This window comes from Cinclus cinclus, chromosome 2, assembly GCF_963662255.1.
Source record: "Cinclus cinclus chromosome 2, bCinCin1.1, whole genome shotgun sequence".
Taxonomy (NCBI): Eukaryota; Metazoa; Chordata; class Aves; order Passeriformes; family Cinclidae; genus Cinclus; species Cinclus cinclus.
Genome location: NC_085047.1, coordinates 46,442,152 through 46,468,981, shown reverse-complemented (window position 1 = coordinate 46,468,981; position 26,830 = coordinate 46,442,152). Strand labels below are relative to the sequence as shown.

At 36.0% G+C, this 26,830-nt stretch overlaps 1 protein-coding gene across 4 annotated transcripts in view; it reads right to left on the bottom strand.

Annotated features, from left to right (window-relative positions):
- IFT88 (intraflagellar transport 88) overlaps positions 1-26,830 on the bottom strand; it is a 41,214-nt gene that overhangs the window by 6,618 nt on the left and 7,766 nt on the right. For all 4 annotated transcript variants that reach the window (XM_062514652.1, XM_062514653.1, XM_062514654.1 and 1 more), the window contains 12 exons: positions 25,654-25,724; positions 24,888-24,974; positions 22,003-22,102; positions 17,733-17,819; positions 16,930-17,116; positions 16,245-16,353; positions 14,651-14,801; positions 13,367-13,482; positions 10,466-10,518; positions 9,895-9,960; positions 8,078-8,184; positions 2,346-2,400 (listed from right to left, as the gene is read on the bottom strand). In XM_062514652.1, coding sequence (XP_062370636.1) covers positions 2,346-2,400; positions 8,078-8,184; positions 9,895-9,960; positions 10,466-10,518; positions 13,367-13,482; positions 14,651-14,801; positions 16,245-16,353; positions 16,930-17,116; positions 17,733-17,819; positions 22,003-22,102; positions 24,888-24,974; positions 25,654-25,724 — 1,189 coding nt within the window. The remainder of the gene's footprint in view (positions 1-2,345; positions 2,401-8,077; positions 8,185-9,894; positions 9,961-10,465; positions 10,519-13,366; positions 13,483-14,650; positions 14,802-16,244; positions 16,354-16,929; positions 17,117-17,732; positions 17,820-22,002; positions 22,103-24,887; positions 24,975-25,653; positions 25,725-26,830) is intronic.

Here is a 26,830-nt window from a genome sequence, read left to right as displayed (position 1 = left end):
TACCTAGTAAGTACTAAACTAAGGAGGATTCCATGCTTCGCTGGGTTCAGTAATACTGGCAAATCCCTCACACAGTGTAGGAAAATGATACCTTTTGGTCTTGGCAACACCACTGGAAAAGAATAACCTTCAAATGTATACAAATGTTTCTCTTTTTTTCTTCCCTCCTTTTGAAGTCATTAATTTATCACAAGCATACTAATATTATGAAATAAAATAACCCATGTTTATATTTCATACGTGCCTTCCCACAGGCCATGCAGTTTATGAAACTGCAAATTACAACTCACAACCCAGGTGAACAAAGCCAAGCATTGGACAAAATAAAATATTTGGGTGTTCAGGTTTCTCTTAATCATCCTCAGCACAATGTAGACAAAATACAACACAGTATATAAATAAAATAAAATACAACACAACACAGTCCTTAACATCTGATGCTGTGCATGTCCAGTTTCTTCACTGATAAGGCTCCCCAGAGACAACACTACCAGTTAAAATGTGCCCAGTGCCTTTGACTCATTCTAAAAATACATGGAAGTAGTACAGCTCACCGCAACTTCCAATTAAGAATCCCAGCAGGAAGTTAACTCTAGGCTCAGTACAGGACCTTCTTTGTACCTCTTCTTGTTTGCCAAGTCATTTCCTGAAGGGCTGGATCTCTGGCACTGGATTTGTATAATGGAGACTTCTCAAACATGCTCTTATACAAACTTGTTCCCAAATTCTGGGTTTTTTTCACTCTTCCATATATTTGACATAATGTCTTGAACTCAATAATCTAAGAATTACTGATAGGGCAAATTCTAGGTCAATTCTGGTCCTGCTTAACCTCTAATCCTCTTTCTTATTTTTTTAAGAGAAGACAACTTTCCATAGATACTTCTGTTTTTTAAAAAAATACTGACAAACTGGTAGTTTGGGGGATTTATGTTGTCTTAGCATCCTTTCATCCATCCCTCTCTGTTACTTAAATAAAGAATTACTTTGGCCTGAGGTCCAGAACAGGTAAAATTCAATCTTAGGCGAATGGCTGGTTCTTCCACACATCAAGGAATTATTTAAAAGCTCCTCTAGTCAAACTACTGAACTGAAAAAGGAATGAGATCTCTCTCAAGCATCTAACACTCCCCCTTAAGCCTGAGAAAATCCAGGAAAGAATTCTTCATAAACGTAACAGCATTCTAAGGTCATCTTCAGATTACATTAGTAATTGTCATGACTTTTCATGACCTTACAAAATTTCATAAGTGCAGTAAAATATCTGCTATGTAGATGGAGAAATGAAATTACCAAATAAGAAAAAAATATCATAAATTATTTCTCTGTAAAAGGAAGGGAAGAGAGGCAAGAATTTATAGGGGATATCTTCAATGAAATTGATATCAAGATAAATCAAAAGCAGGATACAAAGAAACCATTTCCTTTTTGGATCAAAATATTTATTTATTTATTTATTTATTCATTTATTTTTTGGCAGATGGCTGAAGTAGCCAGAAGTCTGACTTTCCTTAGAGCAGCAGTGAGGGACTGCTAGATTTACATTACTAATTTCATGGATTTAATAATGGCAGGGAAAAATCATTAGGCCTGCAATACGCAGGCCTCCCTAGTGCAGAAAACACAAAATGGAGCAGTTTCCTGACTTACATTGCAAGAGTTTTATATTTATGGAAATCAGCACTGCAAATCTATAGAAGCAGGGAGCCTGAGTAGCCAGAGAATAAGCTTTCCTCTAGGGAAGACTCCAGAACTTCACTTCTGCTATACAGAGAAAAAGGGAAGGATGAGCTCAAAGACAGTAAAGGGTATGTTATCCTTATTACAGAGCTGGCTGCTGAACAGAACAATCTGCTGATCTTGTAACAAACTCCTAACATAGCAGATTACATGGTGGCCACAAAATTCCCTTTCCTTTGTGTTAAATAAAGAAACAATGAATTCCTATTTTCCGTGGTTTATGTGTTCTATTTTCTTAAAATAAATGATTCCTTTTCGTAAACATTCCAAAGTTAAACAATATTCAAATTCCAAGTTAACGGGTAAAAACATATAAGTCCACAGTACTGAAAACAACCAGAAATTTAGCTTTAGAAATACACTAAGATCTGTATATAAAGCACAAATGTTAGACCAAATGCATGGTACTGTACCAGCTGTGATTTCATACAGCAATGAGAAAGTCAACAAGTATGAAACAAAATTCGGGAAATGCTTACATATTACTCAGTGAATATTTGTGCGTGTTTCAGGATGAAAGGAGGCTTTACAAACACTTTCAGAAAATCTGTTTTCTTCAGGATCCTGTCAGAACTGATATTTAAGCAGAGGCCTGGACTACTTACCAACACTTCCTTCCTTGCGGCTACGTGCACTGCCATCTCTGCCAGATTTAATGCGCTGAAGACCAGCGGAAAAGGTTCGAAAAGAACAGAACAAAAAAACCCCATTTAGTAATATTTATTAGAGAAAATTATTGAAAATTCAACTCAGCTTATTCGTAAAACAGTAGAAGTAACTATATATATTATATATAGTTATACATATACTGTAACTACTAAGGCTTGTTTTTCAACACACAAAACTGTCCTTAAAATCAGGGTTAAATCCAATGTTGATATATAACAAGAGTTCTGTGAAATTCAACTAGAATATATAAAAAACTTATTTTTCTTCAGATAAAATTTATACAAGGAATGTGCATAAAAACAGTTCAGATGTTCCTTTGTAAAGTACAGCTGAAAAAACAGGCAAAACAGTCCTCCTTGCACGAGTTCAAAGTAGCCTCTGCCGATTAACGTCTTGTAAATCCCACAAGCATTTTATTATTATAAAGACTCAAAAGGGAGAAGTGGGGGAATCTATAAAAAGAACTATTCACCCTATGGATCTTGGATTTTGAATTTTTGGCACAGAACTGTATTTCACAGCAAAATTTAATTTGCTGTTGAGTGTTAAATGCAAGATAAAGGTGAAGGTAAATACTTTAAGAGCTGTGTTTAAAAAGTCAGCTCTCTTGCATAGGGGAAGGTACCATAAACATCTCCCAGCTGTGTTTTTTTGAGTGTTATTTGAAAACTTTAACAGTTTATCAAAGCAATACCTTTGTATGACATGGCAGACTTAGATCTGGCAAAACACTGAATTTCTTATGCATACATCTTGTCAGTTATAAGAAGGGACACCTCAGTGAGGGAGGTTTTGATAGATAGGTACAAACCCTTGATGTTTAAAGAACTCAGCTATTAATAAAGCATCTCTGCATCTTACTTCAAAATATAAATTCAGGAGCTGATTAAAACAGACATCATGTCTTCAGGTCAATTACTGTAACATCTTCACTCATTTTTCACCAGAAAAAATATCATGAAGTCTGGCAAAGCTGGAATTATACCAAAGAAGTGGAAGAACTTTCAAGATTCAGGCCAACTGAAAAGGGAAGAATTCTTAAATCAAAACCCACAGGAGTCAGACAGGAAAGCATTCAGCCTAGTGTGAAACCAAGACTGGTCTTGAAGTAATTCAGTCTGGGACCAGAATTTCTCATACTTTTTTATTTGTTTTGGGAAATCCTCAAGTCTAAAATATGTTCTCTGAATTTTGGATTAAATATCCTTTTCACAGTCCAGTGAAGTAGCATATATCAATCCTTCAGGAAGCCTGTCCAGATTTTCCAACTGCTGAATTACTGACAGCAAGTCTGACAGCAGAAGCTCAGCTTCTGTCTGCCCATGGGAAGCAGTCTCTGTGTGATAGTGCCCTCTTGGCATTTACATCCTAGGACTTTCCTCCCAAAATATTACATAAGAACTACAGCTTAAACATATTATTAACTCCTTTAAAATTCAAAATGAGCATTTGTAAATATTCCCACACTAAAAGCGATATTCAAAATAGGTTTCCACCCTAAAAATGCCTATTTCTCCCATGACTGCAAAAGACATTTAAGGATGGTTAGCCCAGACTTAGATGTCTGAAGGCAAAGGCAGTAGGGCCCGTCCAGCATTTGCACCTCTCATCACAGCTTTTCACCACACCCCATCAGCCTCATTCTCAGTCGTTTAAGGGAAATAAATAGTAATGTGTGTACACGGCAGTGCCAAGGAGGCTCTGTGAACTTTTACACTATTACCTGTCTTTAGAGTGAAACATGAATAAGGAAGACTAATGCAGTACAAAAAAAGCCAATCAAACAAACAAAAACAGAAACCCCAGCTCCCCCGATTCTCCCCTCCCTCCTCCCCCCCCCCCCCCCCCCCCCCCCCCTCAGTGTTCCCAACATATGAAGGTTGCAGTAAAACTTAAATGCTGTGAGAAGCAGGGAGAAAAATTTCTACAGGGAATGAACTCCACAGATGTTCCCAAATTCTTGGCTGGAAGTATTTAACAACATGTCCACATTTGAGAACTGAGGGAAATAAGTACTCCAGAATATTTATTTGGTATAAACTCCATGTGGATATACTTATTCTGGAAAAACAATGCCAAAATAGAAAATGTTGATAAGTTTCTACAGATGTAAAGTGTGTGGAGACTCTGAAATGCAGATATACTACACTAGCATTTACACTAGCATTTTACCTATTTGTCTTTACTGGGTGCAATTGAGAAGTCAAAGGTTAGTCTAATATTGGGAGCAGGAATTGAACTGTATCTGGTACTGCTAACTGAAACCAGTATTGGTTTCAATTTGGAAACCTAGGTGGTGAAATATTAAAATTTGGTAATTTTAGAACTAGAAAGTATAGTTTATGACTGTATGATCATGGTCAGAAGGAAGTGAGAAAAAAACCCCTATTAATTTCCAAAGCCAGATGGCAGAGAGAAGACTAAAAATCACACATACACACACCCCCAACCAAGAAACAAACAACAAAAACCCCTTCCCAAACCCAAAACCAGAGGATGGGAACCCAGATGTAAAATCAATGACAAAAGAAGAAACTGCAGGGCTATTGTCTGCAAGACAACACTGATGTAAAGATTGTCACAGAAAGATACTCCACTACTAATGCAGGACAGCTGCATACTGAATTGCAGCGTGTCCTGAAACATCTTTTCTTAGAGTCTTTGCTCCTTTACCAACTGCAAAGGTGTTAATTTTTAAAGAAAACTGTTCCAGTGGGTTCCTTGGGAGCAGAATTTGTTCCCTTCCTTTGGAAGGTACTTGGAAAACTTTTCCGAGTGTGGCAGAGGAGAAAGCCAAAAGAAGGAGATGGGAACATGTCCTGCCAAGACAAGGAGCTGCAAGAAGAAAGCAACTCATCAGACTTCAGAGGTTCTGAAGAGAGTATACCTGGAACTACAGGGGCAGAATTTTGCTCCCATTCAGAGCTTCCTCATGCTGGGAACACTGGCCTGTCTGCAGGAATGAAGTTGACAGAACTGACATGAAACCTGTTCTATTTTTATTATTTGCGGTGGTTTTTAGGGGACACAAAGGCAAGAGGAATGTTGGTCTGGGGTTTGTTTAGGTTTTTAAACTTGTTGCACTTCATTTCATCTGGTTAAATGAAAATTGGTTTAGTTTAAATTACAATACAATCAGGCTTATTCAAAAGGCTGAATTAATTTTTTTCTTCTTTCCTGGGTAACACAATCGAGGAAATATTTAAGCAAATCTACCTTAAAGCTTTGACTAATTAAAAGTGCCATCACAGACATCTTATCTGTTCTAGACAGATCTGCTCTACTCTGTTCTCCTGAGACCCCAGAGCTGTGTGTCCAGTTTGGGGGCATCCAGTATAAGGACATGGACTTGTTGGAGAGGGCCCAGAGGAGGGACACAGAGATGAAAAAAAGAGCTGAAGCACTTCTCCAGTGAAGACAGGCTAAGAGGGTTGAAGCTGTTCAGCCTGGAGAAGATTCTGGGGAAATATTGTTGTGGTCTTTCAATACTTGAAGGGGTCTTAAAAGAAATATAGGGACAGACCTTTTAGTAAAGCCTGTGGTGACAGGAGAAGAAGTAATGGCTTTAAACTATGAAAGGGTAGAGAAGGAGGAAAAAATACGTCAAGGATGGTGAGACACCGAAGCAGGCTGCCCAAAGAAGCTGTGGATGCCCATCCCTGGAAATGTTCAAAGTCAGGTTTGATGGAGCTTTGAGCAACCTGATAGTGGAAGGTGTCCCTGCCTACAGTAGGGAGTTGAAATGAGATAATCTTTAAATGCTCTTTTCAACCTAAACCATTCCGTGATCCCGTTTTGCAAGGTTAGTGTTGTGACAGGATACAGTCGACACACTCTTAAACAGGAATACTTAAATGCAAGACACAGACAGAGCTTCCCACATCATGGCTGAATTACGATGACTGACTGTTACAGCCTGAACAGAAACTTGTGCAACCACGTGTGTTGGATCTCAATGATACTTCTGTCACTCAGGTGTGACTTAATGAATTCCCTTAAGACAATGAAATCAGAATGAAAAAAAAACATAATTTAAATATAATTTTTCTGTTACTAAAATCTTAAGTTACTTAAAGGATTTAAACTTTTAAATATTCTATCAGTAGCTTTTTCCTCACCATGAAGTACAAAAATGTGTTTGGGAAAACTCCTGCTTCCCATATGAAATAAACAGAAAGAGATATGACAATTCTTAGGTTTTTAAAACTGGTATTCATATATTAACGTTCTTAAAGAAAAAAGGTGTTTTCTTTAAAGTCCTTGACATTTGCCCATCTATAACTAATGCCTTCAGTGTGAAAAAAAAGGCCAGAATTACATGCAAGGAAACAGTCTTTCCTTCTCCAGGGACCTCCTTCTCTCTATAATCAACTATAAAATAAACCAATTGTAACTGGTTTTGCTGGTGAGCTTTCTCAAGTGAAGCACTGAAGTACTGAAAGTTATTGCAAGGAACTATGTATATCACTGACACTGAAGTGATTAGAAACCAAGTAAAGCCTGTTAAACATACTTCAGTGAGTCTCTTAATTGTGAGTTCTGCAGAACAGGAACATTATACCTGTTCATCTGTTTTGCTTAATACATTTATGGGGAGACATGGAGGAATATCAGTCCCACTACAGCTGTGGAGTGCTTTCTTTTGTCCATTTCCCCAAGTGCTTTGAATTTTACATTTACTGAAAAACCCAGTCAGTACACCTCTGCCAGCCCCTCAAAGTATGGTTTTAGCACGAAGCTGGAATCCTTCAGTGTTTCCCCTAGTGAGTTTCATTTTTAAAATGTCCTAGTGTTCAGGCTCCCTGGAACTTAAGCAGAAGCAGCTAAGGAAGGATGCATGTGCAACATCATCTGGCATCAAAAGGGACCAATAAGTGTTACTAAGAGCAGAGTAAATTAGTTAAGACTTAATGTATCCTAATGTGACTATATAGCTTTGAGGCAATTCTCTGGACAGGCAAAGCAAGCCTGAATATTTTGCAGGTCAATAGGATGGATAATGCTTTTCAAACAAGCAGCTGTTTCCAATTTTAACATCTTATTTTATCACCAAAATAGCAAGAAAACAATGCATGAGTGCACACACACACAAATGTGAGCTCACTCTTCTGAACAGAATACAAGTTATGATCTCATACCTTTCACAGCCTGTTACTTTTCCATGGAAATTTTTTTTTAGTTTGGAAACTGGCACTCACATGAATGGTTTACTTCTACCTATATAATATGTCAATGCTGCAGTTCTGTATATAACAAAAAATAATTTCTTATACATGGACAAATTCTTAGGTTTCCCATCTCTCCCTATAGTTGCATTATTACTTGGCTCATACATACACTAAAGTATTAAATAAAATCTGGCAAGTAAGTAGGAAAGACGACATTCCACAGACACTGAATTATGCGAATGGCTTCAGCATTCCCACCATGTCCACACAGTCCATCTTTCACTAGTATTTAAAAAATCACAGAAAATCTGGTGCTCAGAAAACTATTCAGACAGATGTAAGACTGATCAGTAATTTAAAACTAAACCTCCCAAACCCCCAAAACCTATGCCTCTGTAAAACAAGAAGCTAACAACGCATTTTATCTTGAAGTATCATAAACACTACTTTAGCTTCATCTATGTCTGTAGCAATACTGTATAATATAGAGACAAAATTACCTGCTCTCTAATTTCTTTTAATTTTTCTGCCTTCTTGAGCTTTGTTATATATTCCTGGACTTCTTTCAGCCCCATGTCTGTGCAGAGACGAACTAAAAATCGGAGGCCTAATTGGAAAGCAAAGCATTGTTAAAAAAATAGACTTAACAAGAAGGTCAAACTACAAGTGCACCCTGACAGAACTGGACATGCAGAATGGCAAATAACTGCAAAGTGACTTCAGTCCAGTATCACTATACAAGTTGTGGTATTTTGCAAGTAATTCAACATTTTCTCTGTGCCTGCGTATCCATGAACAGTACAAATACCATCGGTATATGTGGAAGGCAAAACGCATATTAACTAATTTAGCTCAGAACTCTTGACATCTGCAAAATATTTTGAAAGCTAGTAAGTACAGAAATGATACTAAGATATTACTGACAAGCTGCAATCAAGAGAATTTTGTTGAAAACAATTTTGCAAATACCAAGTGAACAAAAATGTGTTCTTTTCCTCTGGCTGTGGTTGACTTTTTAAAGAGTAATATTTATAGAATTAAAAAAACCCAACAAAGCTGACAGGAAAATCAACTGTAACTGTATGACTGAACTAAAAGAATCCCTAAAAACCATTCTCCTGAGACACTCTACCAAACTCTGAAAACACTATTGGTATTCCTACGAGTCTGTCAACATTCCTTTCAAAGAACTGAAGCAGAAACAAGCAGGACATGATCCATTCTCTCCAGACTGCTTTCACAAACATGTTATTTCATTTTGTGCAAAGTTAGTTTTCTGCTGGCCTAGGAAGCCCACGATCAGGGAGGGATGAGGGAAGAACCATTGTTTCAGCAGTAGAAAACTTATATCAATTTAACTTGAAGTTAAATTGTCTTAGCTAACTCCTGCCTCCATCTGTGAAATTTGTAGAAACTACATTCAGAAACATATTTGCATTCTAAAACATTTACTAAATGCCCCTCTGAAAATGTGTGACCAGCATGAACATGATATTTTGCTTATACCTTTGAGGAGTTACAGTACTGAATATCACTTGTACAAGAGAGCTGTGGTTTCTCTTTAAAAAAGCAATAAATTTGTTAAAGCAGAACGATAAGATTTTAAAATAAAATACAATTAATGTCTTCCCACATTACATCTGAAAGCACAGACTTGTTGGCGACAAACTTGTATTTTGGAATTTGTGAGGCACAGTGTGGGATGGAAGAGAATGTTTACACAGCCACTGACAACCCTTATTTTCTACAGGGCTTTTTTATTTCAAGTACAGGTGTGACTGATTTTGCAAAATGTCTTACTCTTCTAAGCTGTGTTTCCCATAGTTTAGTTTGAAATCCTCCATGGATTTTCCAGAGACTGGATGACCAACTATAGTTAAAAATCCAGCAACAAGATCTCACCCTTTACATTTTTTTGGAAACCCGGACTTTGATAAATCTTAGCAATAAGATTTTCTCATATCTAGAAATTTACAGCAGGCGTTTCAACTATCAGGAACTACAAAATACAAATATTCTTCACAAGAAAGATTAAATAGGTAACACAGTTATAAATTCTAGGGCATATGTATCAGAAAGAACTCATCCAATGCAACTCAGTTAAAGTTTACTTTCATTGCTCTTCTTTAGCATTACCCTCATAATTCTTAAATCACCCATCAGTGTTGTCACAAAAACCACAGAGCATTAGCATGAATAAAAATGTTAGTTAATAGAAGTATTTTCGTATGAAAATTCATCATATGATTACTAACACACCGATTCAATGGAACAAAGTTTCCTTTGATAGGTACCCCCATGGAATTAAACAACTTACATTCAACATTCTCCGGGAATTTTCTGTGAATGATTTTGTATTTCTCCAGAGCTTTCTGGTAGTTGCCTGCAAACAAAACAAACATCTCCTATCCACATATTCAATCATAAAAAAGATGGAACACCTTAACATCAATTCAACTTTTTAGTTAGAGTAAATGACTTTATATTGTAGGACCAAATTTGACAAGACCAAACTTAATATTCTTTATTAACGGACAGTAACAATTAAGAGTACCTGAAAACAGTCCAAACTACTCTGCAAATAACAGAATTAATGAGGAGGAGGTTCCTGATTTTTGCTTTTTTTTTTTTTTTGACCTTCCTCTATGACACCATTTCCAGTGTCTCACCATGCTCACAATAAAGATTTTCTCCCTTACACCCAGTGTACGTCTACCCTTTTTCAGTTTAAAACCATTGCTCCATGACCTGGAACTGCAGACCCCAGCCTGTCTCCATCTTTCCTATAAAACCCTCTCATTATTCTCCCAGCTGAATAACCCCAATGAATTACAAAAAATAAAAAGTTACAAACCTGAAAGCAATTAGAAAAAATTTACAGAACTTACCACTTCTCCTGTAGCAACTGGCAACCATCAGCTGCCACTTCACTTGTGTTGGCCTGCATATAAATAAAAAAAATCATGTACACTGCCAAACAATGGATGAGCAAAATAATCTGCATAGCACTGGTAAAGACCTGCTATTTAACTACTAATCAATTTTTCACCTAGCATGTTGCCTTCCTAGAAAGAATGTAGCCTGTTCAGCTCACAGAATTCACTGCTGCACCACGCACCTGTTTTCTAGGACTCGATGTCACCCATTTTCAATCCTGTGTTAAAGAGTTTTTCTCAAGCTCACGATTCTGTGCCCAGACACAATTAGTAGACCTGACATGTGAACCACCAATCTTTGTCAGAGATACAGAACCATGCAATGGGGGAGGAACATAATGCTAAATTGTATTCTGAGGAGGTCTCACCACTAGGGTCCCACGCATGCCCAAGAGATTCCTGCCAGGAAGCACAGTCCCCACTTACAGCTTCGAACTCTGGCTCCTCCTTTGTGCTATCCTCTCGATGTCCTAGCTGCTGCCTGTCCTTCTCTTTTTAGCACACAATGGTGGCAGTATGGTCAGAGGAACTTTTTGAGATGCTTGAGCATGTACAATAAAACTGTTGGACTCTTTCCTCATTTTTACCAAGATCATGTGAAAATTAGGAAATGTTCATGTTAACAGTATGAGCATCCTCTATAAGCCAAAGCACTTTGCACATGTGGCGTACAATTGAATAGCAGCATATCCAAAAGGTACTCTAAGTTAACATTTTCAGAACAATTTTGTATTTATCCTCTTCAGTTTTTCTCTCTAATCATAGCACAGGCCATTTTTAACTCTAAGCAATCTGTTCACCTGGCAGTTGCCAAACAAGTTCATGAAATACAAATGCTGCACCTTTTTAGTTTCAGCTGAATGTGTCTCCTGCAAACAAAGGCAGCCAAACACACACCCTAATAGAATTTCAGTATGAAAATTCTAGAGAGAATGAACTGCCAGCAGCAAGTACTAACTGCACTAACTCCTTTTATTAATGACAGATTTGAGCATGCTAGGAAAAATAAAATAGTGAAAAACTGTTTCCCAATTCACTGTCTAACATGTTATCTTAGAATGCAATTTTAAAAGTAGTTATTGTGATTAAAACACTGAATGCACTAAACAAATTAAAAAATGCTGTTCAAAGTTAAAATAAAGATACAATTTTAAAATGTAACTTCATCTAAAGTCAGTAGCAATTTATATTTGTATTTACCAATGAATGTATGTAGTTTCCATTTTCAACACCAAATAAAGAACAAAACATTTATGCTATGTTATCTACTATTAAAAATCTCCTCCCACAGAGAAATAATTTTTCTGCATTACAGATAGATTACAAGTAATACTGAAGAATTTAATATGCCAATTCTTCATAAGTACTTTACAATCCACATACTTCATGCATGGAGTGAGAGCAACATGAAGCACAGAATATTTAAATCTTTGCCAAAACAAGATTATGAAATAATTATTTTTATTCTCACCTGTTTCTTTCCAAATTTTCTAAGAAGGCCATGAATACCAGCATATGCAATCTCATAGCTTGACTAAAATACAATTTTTTAAGGTGGCCAGTATTTGTAGGGAAAAGAACACTGGCAAACCTGTGAACTGTGATTTCTGTCAACTCCCTCCCGTGTATTTTTATCTAATCTATTTCTCTATTCTTTATAAATATACTACCATTTGGATGAAGTATATTTTTTTCCTTTTTTATTTTTTTTCCATTTTTAATCTTTAATTAAACCTTAGACTTTCTCATCTGTAACTAATGTCTACTCTAACCCAAGCATCTCAAAGCCAGAATTAGGAGCTTTTACTGAACTTTTTAATGTGCTGTTTGCAATTATCATTTTTCCTTGAATTACACTGTACAGATTTTTTTTGTTCACATGCTGTTTTATACATACATGTCATTAAGAACCACAGAACAAAAAGAATGTCAAATTTTAGAACATCACAAGAGAAGCAGTAACAGAGTTTTGCTTAGTCTAATTTTTCACAGTTTTCCTAAAACATAAAATAAAGAAACTCACACTTGTTGGGAGTGAATTTTAGTTCAGCTATTAACAGAAAATTCTTCATGAGCCTATAGAACAAATACTTGTTTCCACATAAAAAGACTGTGTGTCTATTTTTCAAATTCTCTTTGAATTCTGGATTACAAATTTAAATTCGACCAAATTTTATTTATAAACCATTGTCTAGTCAGGTCCCTTTCTGGACTGAAATAAAGTGTATTTATGTACTTAGTTAAGTGCATCATATTCTGCTAAAGAACAAATTTCAGCAATTAACCTGTTGAACTGAACTCAGTATAATTCAAACATCTTTATCAGGATCAGTTTAGCCTGTCAATTTATTTTTACTAACTACTGGTAGTACAGAACTGCACATTTTTGCTTACTTATATGCCTTATTTGATGGAAATAGAAATTATGTGAAAAGAGGAAATGCAGCAAGAACAACTAAAACATGCACTTAACCACGAAATCCTTGCCGCGTAATAAAACAATACAAAGGAAATATTGCAAGTAAAGACACAGAGACAGAGGTCTTGGTGGCTTTGGAGAACTGTTCTCCACTTCCTAGTTGTGTTTAATGGCAGACAAAGGAGAAAAAGAGGTTCTAATACCCAGCACTATCTTAGGCCTAATGGAGGATCTTATTTAACACCGAAAATGCACAGTAAGAGTGAAAACACACTGTAAATGAGCAGACAGTTGAGAAAATTAAAAAATATCACAAATATTCTTAACCCTGCTGTTTGCTTATAGTATTAAAGCTATCCAGCTGATTTATCTCTAGGTATACTGATGGACATCTAATCAGAAATCTGAGTAGGCATAAAATAATAACTACTTACAGGATAAGTGCTGCCCTTTCAAAGTACTCAATGGCTTTTTCACAGAACTGGGTGTCAATGTAATACGCTCCAAGCCACTCAATGACCTCAATGTTGGAAGGGAAATACCGGTATGACTGACAAAATAGGAAAGGTGAAAAACCACACAACTTTAGTGATAAACAACATCTTTATGTTGCTCCTGGAATATTTTACTCAAGTGTTTAATTCTCCAGATGCCCTAAACATGTAATATAAATGAATGGAAGTAGTGTGCTACGCTAAGTGATCCTGGTGGGGGGGAAGAAAAAAAAAAAAGCATGCCAAGTTTTATAATTGCAGAATGCTTTTTAGAAGTTACCCAAGATGAGTCTGTCATGTTTTCCATCTAGCCTTATTTGAAATACTATTTTAAATAGTTTGCAACAGCAAAAACAATTACTAAATCATATTTATGTAGGAATAACTTACCAAAAACGTTAAACAAGGCCAACTAATCTGTGTACAATTTCACATTCACATCACTCGGATGGAAAACTCACCCCAAAGCATTCCATTCTATACATAATTACATGAATAGTATTTTCAGCCTTTTAGAAATTCTCTCTGAAACAGGCAGCAAAATTATCATCAAGCACAACTCAACTGGTAATTCAGATTGCAACACAGCCTTTGGTCATCCTCACTTTGCACAGATAAAGAAAGAGAACTCTCAGAATGCACCAGACACTTCCATCTTATTCTTGTTTCTAACACAGAAGAATCTCTACAAACTATAGACAGTAGTACAGCTGATTTGAAATGAAAGAAGCTGCCTATCCTTAGGCAACTGTGTATACACAATGTATGGTTATACTGTTAAAATATATATATATATAAACTTCCAAACATAAACAAAACACAACATGTATGTATCTCAGTATCTATTATACAGACACAGTTTTCAATCAACTCAGTCACATTACTCACCTCCAAAATTAGTTTCATTATATCCTGACTTTATTTTGTCCCAGGCTACATTTTAAATTAACATTACAGCTTAGTGTACACAATGACTACAATAAAAAAAAGTGGAAAGTCTGAGGCCAATATCCACATGGAAACACAGTCTAAGTATTTTCTTAGGATCTGACTACAAAAATTATATTTTGTTAATTATCCTCCAGTATCTCTCTTTTATCCTCTTTTTGGATGACATTTCATAAGGTTAAATTAATCAATTGTTAATTTGATATAGCAACCTACGGCAAAATTTTCTTTACTTAGTACAAAGTACATTGAAAAAAGCAATAAAAGAGCAAGTACCTCAAAGTAATAATGAAAAGCTTGGGATTTATCACCTTCAGTATCATATAAATTCCCTAGCTTTGAAAGTACATGTGGATCAGTTGGTACCACACTGATCAACTGCAGCAGCCACTCTATGGCTTGACTGGGATCTTCCATGATCTGGTATCTGAGTTTTCCTCAGTCAAGGACTGATGCCAATGGTAGTTTGATTTACTCAGAATCTCTACTACTTTACCTAATGCAATCTGTATGGTGAACGCTACAACAGTCACTGTAGTGTGGAGATAAAATGACTTTTCCACACTGTTTTCATAATTTCCTTTGTATCAGCAAGTATTTTTGTTATGCTAGAAGAAGAAAAGTATTCAGAGACTTTGTCTGCTCTTTCACCTTAGAACCACATTGGATTCAAGAGAACTTTGGGCTCAGTTGTCCTCTCTCTCTGACACCAACCTGACTTTGACCTCTTAACTTATAAGAATGAAGTGTGAGAACCAGGCCATTTATTTGCAGCCTTTACGACCTGGATATTTTCTGTACTAAAAGCATTTTGTTCTAAAGTGATTAGGTAAAACTGCTATTCCAAGAACAGCCTTTTGCCAGCAGGGGGTTTTTCTGCTCTATGTCTGAGGAGCACAGCCCAGACTATTCTAGTCCAGAGAACAGCTCTTTTAGCTGCAACTCAGCCTGCAGTGTGCTCTTCCCTCCTGAATGGCACTGTGGCTCAAAGCTCTGCAGCAATGTCAGCTGGAGCTACTGCCCAACCTGTTTTTTCAGTTTCTGCTGCATCCTACCTGACATGGAAGAAGCTTCTGAGAATTGGTGGAAAGCAGTTTTACATAGCAGTGGAGCAGAGAATTTCTACCCCAGATGAATACTCAGAGCTGTCAGGCCACTTATGCTCCTGTAAAGGGGCTATACACGGAATAGAGATGAGAGCCCTTTTGTATTTTTGGAGGTTACTTATTTTACTGACTAGAATACATTTTTATTACCTACACTGCTGTTAAAAGTGTAGTACATCAACTGGAATCTGTTCTGCCTTGGGGAGGATTTTATTACAGTTTGGATATCCTCAGAAGTATTGTTAAAGAAGTTCATAGTTTAGAATATCACTGGTGATGTGCAAAGCCAACCTCTTCCCTCAGCTTTTCAATCTACTGAGATTTTGCAGTGCTGGGAGACAATTATTTTCTTACATATACACTCACTGATCTGAAAACAGCTTTCAGAACAGAACTTCTCATTTATTAGCTATAAAACTTTTTCTTAAATATTTTACTTAATTGTGCTTATACCTGCCACATTATTTTCATAGTAAAACCAGCAGCATTTTAAATATTCCATGACACAATCTAATGCCGAGTGTAAATCTAATCCCTGCAATGTGAATAGTCTTAATGTTCTTCATTTGCTTCACTGGAAATATTCAATAAGGGTTAAGTTGTGGTCTCATTTTTCTCACAAACATTATATAATAAATCATTCTTACTATAATGGACACCATAGTAAATTTCTAAATCACCTTGACATGATGGAAACATGTATTTTGGATTAACTGAGTTTACTAAAACCACCATTCCTGATTTAATAACCCAGAAAAAGATACATGCTTGCTATCTGGTAAAGGACTTGGGCACTATTTGGAAGGATTGCATGGAGTTTCAGAAAACAATCCAAAGCTTCATCTGTCCTGTTTAACTTCTTGTAAGCTAAACCTAAAAAATAAAGGTCACAGTATTAATATAATGAGAAACATATTACTTCAGCATACTAACTGAAAGAATAACCAAGAAAAGCAAAATAGGAACACAGTACTTGGAGGCGGTGTGCCTGCCTTGACTTTAAAGGACTCTCTGTTTGTGAGAGCCACACACAGAATTCTTACCAGCCAGCAAGACCTACCAAACTGATAAACACAAGAAATGTGAACCCAAAGATCAAGAATTTATGTAACCTAATTTTTTGAACAAGATGAAAAAATTATTCTTAGAGGAGGATGACTGATGGTTTAATAATTCTGAAACTAACATCCTTTTAGTAGGCAGTATGAATTTCTTAATCTACAAAGTAACTTATTCATCTCCAATTACTAATTAATGTTGTTAACACAGGAAATTTTTTTTTGCAGAATAGAAAGTTAGTACAAGTTAATAACCTTGCCATAACATAAATTACTCAATAAAGTAGTAGTTCACACATATTTCTATAAGAAAACTTTCAAAGATAGATTCTCAGAAACACTACTGTTACCTTCAGTCAAAAGCTAAATCACAATAGCACCTGTGACTTACCAAGATTGTAAAGTGCTTCAGTGCATAAGGAATCATTCCTGAGAGCTTCCTTATAAAATTCAGCTGCTTTTTCATAGTCTCCATTTGCAAAAACAGTATTTCCTTTGTTAGTTAGAGCTGCTGGATTGTACCTATCAGAACTTACAGCTAAATCTGCATAGTTAGTTGCTTGTTCCAATTCATTCCCCTACATGAACAAAACAAACATTGTATTAGTCATTTGTCTGGTAATTTTCTTACAGCTGTGGCTTCTTATGTGATTTTCAGGGGACGGAGGATGAAAAACAACCCCATTATTCAGCACTACAATATTTATTATATATTTGCATAATGTAGAACCTCACTTTGAAGTTCCAGATAAAACTTGAGACATCTTGCCACTCTGCCCCACTCAGTCTGCAAGCTTTCTTTGTTGTAATAAAGTAACGTTTATTAAAAAATAAAATTAAAAATCCATACCTTACAAACTTCATACACAAATACACCTGCCTAAGCTATGTATTTCACGTGTTCCTGAAGTTCAGTCAGGGTCCCCAGGGCCAACATTTTAAATCCAGCCACTGAGCTTCTGGCACAAATCCAACTGCAGACATGTTTCTGTGGCCTGGGGCTCAATCTCACTCTTCTTCTCATCAATAGTATACAAAGGGACCTGATACAAATGCCAACTGGTGTTCCAGAATAACTAAGGTACAGCTTCTTCTTGTTTACAGAGATTATTTAGGCAGACACAAAAATTGCTACAAAAATACAGAGGCTGCTACATAAACTGCAGTTTTAACCTGTCTTGTTGAAGCACTTACCAAATAATAAAGGAATGAAAGGTTTGTTGCAGCTGTGCTCTTTACTCTGCTATCCTTTTTTTCAAACATTTTCAAAGTCTCCAGTGCCTAGAAATAATTTGGAAACAACTTACTTCACACTGAAGCGAACTTATTCCAAAATCCTTTCAGAAAGCATTGATAAACTTCACTGTAACAAACAGCTGAAATTATCAACTCATATACTCATATACATGGTAATTGTTAGAGCTTGTAACACACATTTGTGAGCAGCTACATAAAAAAGTGTATCTGCATTTATATAACATTAATTTTCATCACAAAATTTCAGTAATATTGGCTATTTACTACCTATCCAAAATTTAGATTAGATAAGGCTACTGTGAACTACAGGTATCTGACAATTCTGTACATACAAAAGACAATGTTAGATGATTTGCTTTTAATCTAGTCCACTAATAAAAATTCTCATGCCTATTTTTCTAGTTCTTTGAGTGAACACAAATGAATTGACATAAAACCCTTACTAAAGAGCCGAAAAAGAACACACTATGTAAAAAAACACACCATAGAGTAGGACTGGATTTCAATGTGCCTTTGTGTATTAAGATGATGACAACTGTCTTATGTTTAAGAAGTACTCAAATGTGAGGTTTGAGGCCTGAAGATTTTTTTAAAAACTTTAACATGAAAACTAAATTTCATAAGCTTCAAAATAAAGATGTTTATAGACAAAAAAGAGCACATTTATAGCAAGTAAACTACAAGAAAACCCTCTGATATAAAAGGCAGCTTTTCTTTTCATTGACTATGGAATAACATATGTAACTGCAGACTAAATTATTAAATAAATTTGTCTCCCTTATGCTAAATATTTATATTAACAACACAAAGTGTTAGGATATCAGAGTGAGCCCAGTTCCATCATCTACTAGAACACAGATGTGGCAACCAGAATTTAACTATCAACATTAGTAATTCAAAAGTTCCCTTCTTCCTTTCCATGAAATCTTTAAGCTGCTATTTACGTATCAAAGCAAAGGCATAATACTATATGTCAAATGCCAAAACAAACATGAAGAGAAGTTTCAATTGTCTGTCATACATAGTTTTCTCAGCTACTCTACACAAAAACCACAACTGTATTCATGATGTGCAAAATGACAAAATATATAAAGCTAAATGTAGTCCATAGATGTAGTCAACTACATTCAACCCAAGAACTAGGAACTATTAATGATCCTAACATTCTTCTAATAGAAAATTATTTTAAAATACATCAATTTCAATCAAGAAAAGCACTTTAAAAGTTAGGCTCTAGATTTTATGGTCTTAGAAATATAAGAATTGCAATTACAGTACTTTTAAATTTTATATCTATATATTTGTGACTTTGTCTAAAAAGGAAATGATCCCAAATATTTCCAGATGTAACACTACTACATCTTATATCTGAGGTACTTCTTCATGGAATTAACTTTTGGTGAATTTAGATCCTTACAGTTCAAAGTTACTTTCTGAAAAGTAATTTCCGATTGTATCTGATTTATTTACCTTTGCTTTTACTGCTAAATGGCACCTTGGATGATACTGACTCTGAACTCAATTCATTTACTGGTAAATTATGTTGAGGGTGTCTTGAACAATTTCAGCAATTATGAGCCCTAGGATGAAAATCCAATATTCCTTTTGTCCTTGTAAAGTAGCACTGGATCATCAGTTACATTTAAAGATTTCTAAAGAACTTCTAAATCTTTAATCCCAAAAATAACAATTACTGAGGTTCAACAATCACAACACAGACTATCCAAACTATTCTTTGTGACTTGCTTCCAGTTTATCCAAATTATTTGCTTATAGAAGTTAAACTTCAAAGCAACTTGTCTGAAACTAGCAGAGTGTGCCAGAGATGTTAAGAAGGTGCATGGTTAACCTGCAGAATTTTGTTTTAAAATTAATTTTCAAAACTATTCCTTGATATTAAAAATATCAAAATTATTTTACACAACTAAACATAACATAATTATTTTCCCTTGAATTTTATTTTATATTTCATATGCAAGGACTGTTTTAAATATTCATTGTGATGAACCCATAATTAAGCCCATTGTTGTAATAGGAGAAACCTATTCTAGTTTGGTTTCTTTAAAAAAAAAAAGACACAATAAGTATTTCAAAAATTGAAATATTTAAAAATATTTAAATTGAGTATTTAAAAAAGTTTCTATTCTTGTCATTCAGCCAAAGGTGTGTTGAGCAGTTGGTGAGTTAGGAAGTATATGAACAACAGACAGACAGGATGAATGTAAATGTCAGCTGCAGTTTTATTAGAACAAAAACACAAAGATGCTCTGCGATCACTATTCTTCAGTCCCACTCTACTGTTAAGTGGTTCCAGTGCAGGTTAAAGGTCTTCTGTCACATAATTCAAGTAAAAAGGTTCTTCTCCCCTTACTCCTAACTTCCAACACACTTCCCTCACCCTCCATTGAAGCACTCCACAAAATGTCACCAACTATCTCTGTATCTCATTTTACCTCTAAGAACTGATTTTAGGTTTTTTTAACCTATACTGACAGGAAATCACCAAAAAAAATAACATTGAAACAATAAATTCTTGAGATCATAAGACTTTTCACCTACCTGTAACACTCTCACCCTTCAAAAGCTATCATCAGTAAAGCTACCAGATTTGCCCAAAACTTTGCAAACTTTCAAACTGCTTCTTGATCTCAGAAAATATTTCAATGTGCTGGTTTTGGCTGGGATAGTTTATTCTTTTCATAAAAACTTGTATGGGGCTCTGTTTTGGGTTTGTGCTGGGAACTGTTTATAACACTGTTTTAGCTAAGCAGGGCTTACACAAAGCCAAGGGCTTTTCTGCCCTTCACCCCACCAGAGAGTGGACTGAGGGTGCACAAGGAATTGGGACAGGACACAGCCATGACAGCCAGCCCGAGCTGATGAAAGGGATGTCCCAGACCATAAGGTGTCAAGCCCAGCATATAAAGCTGGGGGAAGGAGGAGGAAGAGAGGATATTTGGAGCGATGCTGTTTGTCTCTCCAAGTCACCATTACGCACGGTGGAGCCTGCTCTCCTGGGGATGGCTGAACACACCTGCCTGCCCATGGGAAGTGGTTAATGAATTCCTTGGTTTCACTTTGCTTGTGTGCATAGCTTTTGCTTCACCTATTACACTGTCTTTATCTTAGCCCATGAGTTTTCTCCCCTTCTGATTCTATCCCCCATTGCAGTGGGGCAGGGAGCAAGTGAGTGACTGTGTGATGCTTAATTGACAGCTGGAATTAAACCACAACAGTCAGACATGCAGGATAATACAGCATAACTCTCTTGCTGTACCTACAGGGAAGGAGAAGAGGTCAAGACAGACAGGAAGAGCAAGAGCTGCTCAGAAAACCAGAAAAGCTTAAATATGAGAAGTAAAAGCAGGCTGAAGTTAAGCATGCGGCCCGGTGTGCATCCCTCCAAGATGTGGGAATATGAATGACCTTAGAAGATGAGAGGTATACACAGGTTCTGCTCCAATTTTGCTGTATATGATCTCCTGTAATTCTTACCACTCATGCACAGCTAGGGATTGCTCTAGTCCTTGTTATTTATCAAGCACTCCTATCACTGAATGTACAGGCCAGTGCATGTCAGAAGAAAACCCATCAAATCCTGTCAGATACCTGACTTTGTTTTTGTTCAGGTGAAGCTTTTTTCCTAACTACTCACATTCCAAACCAGGCTTTGTATGTGATGGAATGACAGAGGAGCCTACTAAAGTATAAGGACAATTTACAGTATTTTATGGAATGCTGTAGTATGTGGGGAAAGGCAAGAGTACCAGAGCATAAATGGTAACTATACATAGCAGGGGCAGCTGTATGTATTCTGGTACTATAGTCAACCTAATTGAGAGAAAGATTCAGCTCATAGTAATGAAAACACCCCCAGTATGATTAGCAACAAGCTTTCTAGCCTCTATTGACTGTACTGACCTCAGTCCCATTAACTGGACAGCCTGGACACTCAGTGAAGAAAACTACACTTAGGTGTTTTGATTTTGAAATACACTGCATTCACTCTTACTTCCATGGCAGAAATTTCATTTAGATAAACTTGTCTCTTGTCAGTGTTTTCATAAAGTTATTTTACTGATCCGCATAAAAATAATTATTCTTTGCATAAATCATATTTTCCTTTGCCAAAAAAATATACTGTGGCTAACAAAGCTATCTTTGCAAATACAGTATTAAGAAGTACTAATGCGAAAAATTACTATACCTGGTTAAAATTCTGTTGCCTCAAGTAAGTAGTGGCTTTGTTTATTTCCAGATCATTGGCTAACTCTACATAGTGGGAAGCTTTCACTGCATCAACACACCTGCAACAGAAAGTAAGCCATGAAGATTAACAAAATGCATCTGTGCAAATGCCTACAAGTTACATTTTTTTTCTGACAATTTACTTTCCAAACTGAATTTTCTTAGCTAATTTTTCTTCACAGTGGCAAAGAGCACTCTGATTAAAAATACGTGTTGGAATATTTCCGTCCTACAACCCACCCTAATTACAGTATCTCTGCTGACTCTTGCTTCTTTTACACGCGCTACAAAGTTTACACTTTATTCATTGGTTACAATAAATCAACATAACAGTCATTGGTGAAGAGCTCTCCACCTCTGTTTTTCCCAAGGCTTTTCTAAAAATACTTTTCCCAGATGCAGTTTTCTTTCCCACTTATCTCCTTCTCCTTCCTCTCTTCTTGGTCTCCAGGACAATGGCCTTGACAAGATTCCTTTCAGAAATAAACCTTATTCATTAACCTTCTCTGGCTCACAGGCCAGCTGTAAGCCTCTCCATAGCCTAAATATCACTTTATTTTCTATTGCTGAGCAATACTTGATGTCAAAAACTGACAAAAATACATCTATAATGCAGCTTTTCAAATTTCATCTCCTGATGCATATATTACCAAACCTATAAAAGTACTAGTGAACAACGCCAGAGACTACAGACTTTGTCCCTGAGCGACATTATAAAAATAATAAATTCACAATACTAAGTCTCTTTCTGGTCATCCCCCAGTTATTTGTGGCTTAGAGTCTTCTGCAAAAAGAGTGTAGAACAGAAGGCAGCAGACAGTTCAGATGTTCACTCACAGCCACTGACTTCCACAGTTTGGTGTGATCTACTTTCAGCTGTCTGATCATTTGAATTAAGACCTTTATTTATTGCATGCATATCCTGGTCTCTCAAACACTTGGAAAATAGGCACAGTAAATGAACAACTTGTGGGATAATTCCTTAATCCCTTCCACTATTTTTTTAACTGGTGGAAACCCACCTTCTTTCCTTCTCATAGTAGGCTATTTTGCCAACAAAAGTTTAATTCAATAAACTGCCTGTTGTTATAATTGGTCTGGCATGTGGACAGGCATTTAGAAAAATGCCTTTTATGTCAGAGAAAAAGTTGCAATAAAAATTGGTAATTCCTTCTTTTATTACAGATGTCTCTGCAACACCAAAAAAGCATTTTCAACTGTTAGTTTTAACACCTTTAAACCATAAAATGCAATGAGATAGAACTATCCAACTGTTCTTTATGAAATATGACAGAATAGTCCCAATATTATGTCACATTTTAAGTCAGAAGTTATGAACTCTGAGGAATATTTGACCTCACTTTATTTCTCTAAATAAAATTAATTTGATCGAAAGTACCTTTAATACTCAGGGGACCTATAATGAAGTTTATAATTAGAAAAACTAAGCTCAAACTTCTGGTTAACCTTCTTTGTTTGGCTTGAATACCTCAGCTTAAAATAACAAAGAGTAAACTGTCCTGATACACAAAAAAAAAATTCCACGGATCTCAGCAAAAGCGGTTCAATTAGCCAGAACAGATCTGAGAATGTGTTACTCCATGACAAATATTCTGTGGATAGCACTAAGAAAACTGAGTACCTGACAATTTTTTCTATTGTTTCTGAACAAAAAACAAGGCACAGAGCTAACAAATCTGATTTGCTCATGCTAACAAATTAGAAAACAACAACCTATTTTTTCACAAGACACATTAAGTCCTGATAATTCAGAGTAGCAGAAACAGGGAAATTGTAAGATTATGATTATTACTAAACCATCAAACACCACCTTGTGGATTCTAGCAGACAATACATGTTTGTGTGAGAGATTGTTTCTTGTAAGTATAAACAGCTTTCCTAGTGAATGATAATTATAGGACCCACAAAATTTGAGAATAATCCTAACAGGCCATAAACACCAGGCAAAGGACAGTCCTCCTTTCCCATCAAATATTTTTCATTACCCAAACACGAACATACATGTTAGTAATACTGTGCCTGCAATACAAACCATTTGCATACATGTTTGCATACATATTATTTTCCAATGCTATTAAAATAAAAAAAGTATCAAAGGTAAGCCCTTAGCATAAAAAACTAAAAATAAATTTTGGGAAAGTTATGCTATTAATTTTTATACTGTCATTATAGGAAGTGTGTCTAATTGAATTTGTTCTGTAGAGTATTCTCCTGTAGAAAATACCACAGAAAGCAAAAGCTAAGTTGTACATTGAAAAATAAAGTCCAAATGATGAACTGTGTGAGTAGCCTATCACTCTATACACTTGTATAAATGTTCTAAGAAATTGAAGATAAAGTTTATATTTATTAAGTTCATAAACAAAATTCAAACAAACCTTTCTTAAAATTTAGATTCCAGTGTTTTATATAATGATGCTATGAAGTGATCAAAACTTCTTAAGCACCTCAAGTCTTCATTAGTCTTCAACTTTAAGGACTAGCAGTCACTGCCTTCCATATAGCATTTGTCTGCCGAGACTTTTAAAAGCTTTTCCATTTTGAAACTTTGCATTTTCAAATTCAATTGAACTTTTTGTGTGAATTCAGAACACTGCAAAATGTATAATTAAGAACTGACCTTCGATGATAAATTACTTTTTAAGACAGAACACACTCTAATGCTTTGTTTTATTAGAAGGCAAACTGAAAATAGCCTGATTACTGTGTTTGACATGCACACAGAACCGTGTTTCCCAGGCTGCTTCCATCTGTGAACTGATTTCATAAGCAGCACAAGAGCTGATACAGTTTAGACAAAAACAAACCACACTTGACTCTTACCAGTCATAGCCCACTGCAAAAGACGTCTCAATTGCTGGTGCAATGAGTTTAGCAGCTGTCATGATGTATTCCTCAGCCAAGGACTTCCTATAGGAAAAGAAACCATAAAAGCACAACACAAAAATATGAAAGAAATTCTTCACTGTCAGGGTGGTGAGGCTCTGGAACAGGCTGCCCAGAGAAGCTGTGGATGGCCCATTCCTGGAAGCATTCAAGGCCAGGCTGGATAGGGCTCTGAGCAACCTGGTCTAGCAGGAGGTGTCTCTGCCCATGGCAGGGGGGCTGGAACCACATCATCTCCAAAGTCTCTTCCAACCCAAACCATTCTGTACTTGCATACAATTCTATGTCATCATTTCAAAAACACGTATAGAAAAAAATCCAAAACATGTTCTGGCTTCTTCCTGCAGTCAGTACAAATCTCAGAAGTCTATGTAAACAGCTCCCTGTTACCACTACTCCTCTGAATCTTGATTAAGGTCTTAGTTTTTTCTATTTTCCTTTCATTGCACACTAGTTGTATTTTTAAAAAACCCTCAAACGTTGCAAGTTTTAAGTGTACCCTGTAACATGTGGGGTAGATACTCTACTTTAGGGCAGCACACTGAACTGAGTGATCCAACCGGTTCTTCTGAGCATGTTCTTTCCTAAGAATTGGGAGGACACGTCTGTAACAAGAGCTGTGGACAGGTGACAAGACTGATAATCCTTCCAGGAGTTAAAATTCAAGGCACCACAGTCAAGAAAAAACAGAGTCCACCATTACCTCTCACGTTCTATTTGACTTAAACTGTCGTTTTTAATGGCTTCAATCAGTAGATTCGTATGTACATCCTCCTGGAGGGGGGCAAAACAACTGCAAATTATACCAGCATACAAACATTTTAGCTATTTTATAGACAATATGACTGCAAACATAAATTGATGTAAAATATATAGTCTATAATGTCACTTACTTTCCACATTTGAAAAAGCTAGCTTCAGTTTAAAGTAGCTTTCTAACCGTATGCTCTGAAATTTGGCATTACAACTATTTCAATACTGTTTTTCTGCTCACGTGTGTTGTCTCAGCTCACATTGAGGCTGTTAACAAATGTAGTTCATGTCATGTGCATCAGACCAGGAAGGCTGCAGATCACAGTGAGAATATTCTCATGCTTAAAAATAAGCATTTGCTGAACTGCTGTGGTATTCAGCAGAATGAGGACTTGTGCTACCTCCTCATTACAATAACTTGCATGATCACCTTATGGTTTCTATCACACATCTCTGTTAGCTCTAAAATAAATTATGCAGCATGTGCTAGGTGGCCACCCTTTCCTCATTTATTGGGGACAGATCATAGATTTATGCAAAACAAAGACCAGAAGGAAACCATGATCTTTTCTCTGACCTCTTCATAAAAAAAAAAAAAAACCAAAACAACAGAGAACTTGGAATGTTTGCTAAAATTATAGTTTGCCTACCCTTAGAAATAACTTCTTAGTCTCAAGGCTTTCTTCCAATAAATGATCTTACATAGTCCTCAATTAATTCAAAGGTTTAATGGTCCTTACTGTTATATAATTTCTAATACAAGAAATTATATAAAATGCATTAAAATATATACATATATATAAACAAAGATATCTGTTTGCTTCATTCATTCTATTTTATTTCCTTATGCTATGACAATAGGAAACAACAGCTACTTGTAAGGTGCAGATAGTTTGAAGATTAGTTACATATTTGATCTTTAGGACTGAAGGATTTGCATCACTGAAAAAAAGACTGCTGGGAGAAGATAAAAGGCCTGATCTTTCTATAGAGGATTTTTCTAAGAGGGACCCTAAACCTATTAACTATTTCTTCCTCTCTTTAGCATCATAGAAAGTCAAAGAAAGTCCAGTTTCCAACAAAGTCTAACAAACTAAAATAAGCATCTGTAAATGCCCCTATAGTTT